Genomic DNA, 6,033 nt, shown 5'->3' with positions numbered 1-6,033 from the left:
CCGTCTCAAAAAAAAAAAAAATTATTTTGTGTAGGCCGGACATGGTGGCTCACACCTGTAATCCCAGCACTTTGGGAGGCCAAGGCGGGCAGATCACAAGGTCAGGAGTTTTTGAGACCAGCCTGGCCAATATGGTGAAACACCATCTCTACTAAAAATACAAAAAATTACCCAAGTGTGGTGGCGCATGCCTGTAATCCGAGCTACTCGGAAGGCTGAGGTGGGAGAACTGCTTGAACCAGGAGGCAGAGGTTGCAGTGAACCGAGATCCCGCCACTGCACTCCAGCCTGGGCGACAGAACAAGACTCTGTCTCAAAAAAAAAAAAAAAAAAAGGTATTTTGGTTATATACTAGGAGTGAAATTGCTCTACCTATAATAATTTTATCTTTAACTACTTTTTGAGGAACCACCAAATTGTTTTCCACAGCAGCTGGACCATTTTACACTCCCATGAGAAATGCACAAGGGTTCCAACTTCTCCACATCTTGGCTATTTTCTGTTTTTAATATCAGCCATCCTAACAGGTATGAAGTATCTCATTGTATGCAATGTGTTTTTCGTCTATTATTTGTAAATAGAAATCCACCTTGTAGTAATTTTTATAATTATGTAGCGCAGCCACTTGAGACACCAAAATACTTAAATACCAATAAAAGAGTAGAAAGATTTTAGGTCAACTCAATTTTGAAAAGATATCAAAGATGACAAAGAATGAAGATATAATACAAAACTTGTAAACTTTTACTTATCTGAGGCTAATTTCTAAAATCCTAAAGTGTTGTATAAATAAAAATTGTCTCAAAGCACATTACTGCTTTGTGATTTACAGAGATAACAGTGAAACAAACCTGAAATAAAGCTTTTAAAAACACATTTGTCCCTGGTAGATTGTTGTCACTGTCTTCATTTTAAAGATAAGAAAATCTGAGATCAAACATGTTTGACAACTTGTCCAAGACCACAAAGCAAACCTGTGGCAGAGTTTAGAAAATAATTTCTAATTTCCCAGAAACCCATGATGTAATGTGCAATAAATCAAGGGAAACCCAGAAGAGCCCTTGTTACTCTTTTAGCATGAATACACTTAGGGAGATTGTCCAGTGCACTGAAGCTTGTAACCTCCCACAGCAATGACTGTTAATTAACTCCTTGCCAGCAGTGACTTGAATACTGGGCCAGACCAGATACAACTCAGACTAGTTGTGTGTGTGTCTGATCTAATAACACTAAGATTCTAACTTGGCCTCTCAAATGGTTTTGTTCAATTTTAGTTGTTCAAAAGTAGGCTAATTCTACTGTTAAATTGACAAAGCATATGTTGAAGCAACCAAGGAAATTGTAATTGCTTCTTAACATTCTTGCTTAGATCAGATGTAGAAAGTGTTATTTTGGCCAGGAGCAGTAGCTCATGCCTGTAATCCCAGCACTTTGGGAGGCCAAGGCAGGAGGATTACTTGAGGCCAAGAGTTCAAGACCAGCCTGGGCAACACAGGGAGACCCCGTCTCTATAAAACAGTTAAAATTAGTCAGGCATGGTGGCACACCAGGTAATCCCAGCTACCTGAGAGGCCCAGGTGGGAGGATACCTTGAGCTTGGGAGGTCGGGGTTGCAGTGAGCCCTGATTGTGCCACTACACCCCAGCCTGGGTGACAGAGCAAGATCCTGACTTTAAAAAAAAAAAAAAAAAAGGTGTGATGATCTTGGATCACCAAATCTGTGAGGGAAGGACAGTCTCTAACTTGTTTTCTGCTCTGTCCTTATTGCATACTCTTGGAGAAGGTTTACTGACTATTTACTAAATGATAAATCTCGACACAGCAAGCAGAGCCAGTGAAGCTGCTCTCCTGATCTCAGTCTCTGCTGGGATCCTTTCCTTTAAAGCTACAACCCACCCACTAAACAAGAAGATAACTATTGGGTTTTTCCTTTTTCTTTTTTTTGAGACGGAGTTGGCTCTGCCGCCCAGGATGGAGTACAGTGGCATGATCTTGGCTCACTGCAACCTCCGCCTCACAGGTTCAAGCGATTCTCCCCACCTCAGCTTCCCAAGTAGGTGGGACTACAGGCGCCCACCACAACGCCCGGCTAATTTTTGTATTTTTAGTAGAGAACGGGGTTTCGCCATGTTGGCCAGGCTGGTCTCGAACTCCTGACCTCAGGTGATCCACCCGCTTCGGCCTCCGAAAGTGCTGGGATTACAGGCGTGACCCACCACGCCCTGCCGGGTTTTTCCTTTTTAAATATGACATAGGGTGTCTATTTTGCCCAGGCTGGTCTCGAACTCTTGGACTCACGCGATATTTCTTTCTCAGCCTCCAGAGTAGCTGGGACTATAGGGGCCCACTGCCACAGCCGGCAAGATACTTACTTACTCTCACCAAATTTGATTCAATCGTTTTGGCCAAATTTTTAAAAATAGGAATATTCCGAGGGACCATGTTTGAAGAAATATAAACTCAAGCAAGCAGAGATGAAATGACCTGAGAGATTTGCTTTAATACACTTCGGCGAAGAAAAAAGGGTATGGATGAAACTTTGTGACAAATACAACTGTTAAATGTAGGTGATGGTATATAGGGATTCATCTCACCTTTCCTCTTCTGTCTATGCTTAAAAGTTTTCACAGTAACTTTTCAAAAAAAAATTATTATTTCCAAACAAACTTACTGTCCTATCAATTAAACACGAGTCGCTGGATGTGAACGCTCTTGTCTTCGGAGCCAAATCTGGTGAAGGATCTCAAGCAAAGGTGAGGGATCCTCTCTCTGGCAGGGCCGACAGCGCGCAAGTTTCCTTCAAGGCTGAATCTGACAAATCACTCGGTGCGCTCTAGGGCTCGCAGGACCGCAGAGCTCAATTTGGAAGTGGCGCACGCGGGCTCACGGCGTCTCAGGGAAACGCTAGAAACGCGGCTACAGAGTTCCCAATCCCAGCCCGCGGTCGGCTTGGCCCCGGCGCGACACCCGGCTCCCTGCCACCCATTGAGACCTCCTGCACCACTCCCCAGGGCCCCGCCCACAGCCTACCTTCCAAGTCCTCGTCCTCCTCCGACTCGCTGTCCCCTTTGGCGTCGGCGACACGGTCCGGGCCGGGTTCTGGCGTGGGGTGGCCCGGGCTCTGACGTGGGGTGGCGGCGGGCAGGACTGAGGCTGGGGCGCGGGCCTCGCGCAGGCGGGTAAAGTAGTCCACAGCGAATTCGACGAGGTCAGGCGGCTGCTGTCGCAGCACCTCCACCGTGTAGCCCTGCAGCAGCTCCGTGAGCCCAGGCGGGATCTGGATGTGGCTCATGCCGGCGGCGGCCGAGGGGATAGACGGGTTGGGCCGCCGGCGGCCACTGTCTCCGCGCTCACTCACGCCGGCCTTTCCCTCCGCGCCCGCGAGGTCTCTTCCCGCGCGGCCCCGGCTCGGCCTTCCTCACGTCGCGCCGCTCTTTGGCCGGCTCTGCGATTCCAGGCCGCGCAACCCTACGCTATCACGGCCGGCCTGGCACCGCCGCCGCTGTCACTGGGCAGCCGCCGCCGCCGCGGGGACCGACGGACAGGCGAGCTAGACCGGCGGGGCAGGCGTCCTGGTTGTGACGCACGCGGCCGCGGGCGTGCGCGTCCCCGCGTAGCATCGGCCGTCAGTGCGCTTGCGCCACTAGGTGACACGCCCCCTCAGGCTGTCGGGGGGTCGAGACAGTGGCGGGTTCCTGATGCCGGCTCACGGCGGGAATCCGGGGAATTAGGTAATGAATGGTCTACCCATGAAGGGGACCGATTAGTGCCTCTCGCCTGGTCCTGAAGACCTTTGCATTCTACACATTCTACACTGGGCCCTAGGCCAACACTGCTTGATGAAGTTGAGCAGACCACAGACATTGTTATCCTTTGCCCCTGGGAAGATGGTATAGGTGAACCGTAGAGGCCAGACTATTTCCCAAATTGCCCTCCTCCTCCTACCAAACTGGCAGGGTTTTGAAAAAGGTGGAGACCTTCCTGGGATGTCCAGGCCACAGCCTACGTGCTAACCAAAGGCCCACGGGGCATAGGGCAGAGTCCCCCCTCTCCTTTCCAGGCCCAGCCAGGAAGAGAGTAGCTGTAGGTTTGGGAACCTGAAGGGCATTTGGGATGCTTAAACACCACCAGGTAATTACCCAGTATTAATTAAAATCCTCCCTAGCACCTCCCATACATGCTTGGCACACACCCAGGAGCTCAATGCTACTGGGAGCTGAGCAGCTGGGAGCAAGGAGCACCTCATCCCTGCTGATGAAGAGGCCAGCCCAGGCTCTAGGCTAAGCAGGCCTGTGATTATAAACAGCAGTGTGTCCCTGGACAAGTTTCTTGACCCTTGAGAAGAATCTTGGATCATCAACTTTGTGAGGGGAGAAGCAGTCTCCAACTTTTTTCCTGCTCAGTCCTTATTGCATACTCTTGGAGAAGGTCTACTGACTATATGGTAAATCTTGACACAGCAAGCAGAGTCAAACTGCTCTCCTGACCTCATAGTCTCAGCTGGGACCCCTTGCTTTAAAGCTATGCTTCTGCTTTCAGAATATGAAGACCTCACTAAGGACAGGCAAAATGGAGCTGGAGGGGTAGTTTCCCTCACCTCTTCTCTGCTCTTGGGTAGACTGACCCAAGTCTTCCAGGGATCAGCCTTGACAGCAATATCCAGAAAACCTAGGTGTGACTTCCATGGTACCACCACACCTGGGGATCTGCCCCTCTTCAAGCAATTCAATAGCCAACCCTTTGGAAAGGCAAATTCACAACTCCGTTCCCTAGTTTGCCCATATTGTCAGGTGATATATATATTATTTTTATTTTTATTTTTTATTTTTTTTGAGACGGAGTCTCGCTCTGTCACCCAGGCTGGAGTGCAATGGCATAATCTCGGCTCACTGCAACCTGTGCCTCCCGAGTTCAAGCAAGTCTCGTGCCTCAGCCTCCCGAGTAGCTGGGATTACGGGTTCATGCCACCGTGCCCGGCTAATTTTTGTATTTTTAGTAGAGATGGGGTTTCACCATGTTGGCCAGGCTGGTCTTGAACTCCTGACTTCGTGATCCACCTGCCTCAGCCTCCCAAAGTCCTGGGATTATAGGCGTGAGCCACCAGGCCTGGCTGGTTTTATATGTTTTAAAGGCAGACTGGCACCTGTACAGTTTAGACTTAGACCTCGATTACAAAATAGAGGAGAGAGGCCAGGCGCGGTGGCTTACGCTTGTAATCCCAGCACTTTGGGAGGCCGAGGTGGGCAGAACATGAGGTCGGGAGTTCAAGACCAGCCTGGCCAACATGCTGAAACCTCATCTCTACTAAAAATACAAAAATTAACTGGTCGTGATGGCAGGCGCCTGTAATCCCAGTTACTCAGGAGGCTAAAGCAGGAGAATTGCTGGAACCTGGGAGGCAGAGGCTGCGGTGAGCCAAGATCTTGCCACTGCACACCAGCCTGAGTGACAGAGTGAGACTCCATTTCAAAAAAAACAAAACAAAACTCTCTCCAGGAGTGGCCTGGAGAGAAAGGCCACTCCAGGGCTGACAACAGTTGAGTATGGGTGGGTTTTCCAAATGGTTCCAAGGAATCCCTACTGGCCTCTGCCTGAAGCAGGCCAGTCAGCCTGACTTGTTCTCAGATGCCCCATGGATCAGCAAACACCCATCCAGCAGAGCATTCAAAGGCATCCTGGAGGAATGAGGGCCACTGTTGTGCCAGACCCCCCCCCTTTTTTTTTTTTTGAGAGGAGTCTTGCTCTGTCACCCAGGCTGAAGTGCAATGGCACAGTCTCTGCTCACTGCAACCTCTGCCTCCCGGGTTCAAGCGATTCTCCTGTCTCAGCCTCCCGAGTAGCTGGGACTACAGGCATGTACCACCACACCCAGCAAATTTTTTTGTATTTTAGTAGAGATGGGGTTTCTCCATGTTGGCCAGGATGGTCTCAATCTCTTGACATCATGATCCACCCACCTCAGTCTCCCAAAGTGCTGGGATTACAGGCGTGAGCCACTGCGCCTGGCCTTTATTTATTTATTTATTTATTTAT

The 6,033-nt window shown here is 49.6% G+C and overlaps 1 protein-coding gene across 1 annotated transcript in view; it reads right to left on the bottom strand.

The window, feature by feature from the left end:
• Window positions 1-3,610, bottom strand: part of PRKAR2A (protein kinase cAMP-dependent type II regulatory subunit alpha) — a 100,716-nt gene extending 97,106 nt beyond the window's left edge. The window contains exon 1 of the mRNA XM_017868147.1: window positions 3,031-3,610. Coding sequence (XP_017723636.1) covers window positions 3,031-3,292 — 262 coding nt within the window. The 5' untranslated portion in view covers window positions 3,293-3,610. The remainder of the gene's footprint in view (window positions 1-3,030) is intronic.
• Window positions 3,611-6,033: the final 2,423 nt, after the last annotated feature.

This window comes from Rhinopithecus bieti, unplaced genomic scaffold, assembly GCF_001698545.2.
Source record: "Rhinopithecus bieti isolate Rb0 unplaced genomic scaffold, ASM169854v2 scaffold_3875, whole genome shotgun sequence".
Taxonomy (NCBI): Eukaryota; Metazoa; Chordata; class Mammalia; order Primates; family Cercopithecidae; genus Rhinopithecus; species Rhinopithecus bieti.
Note: the sequence above shows the minus strand (reverse complement) of the source record. Positions and strands in the feature narration are given on the sequence as shown.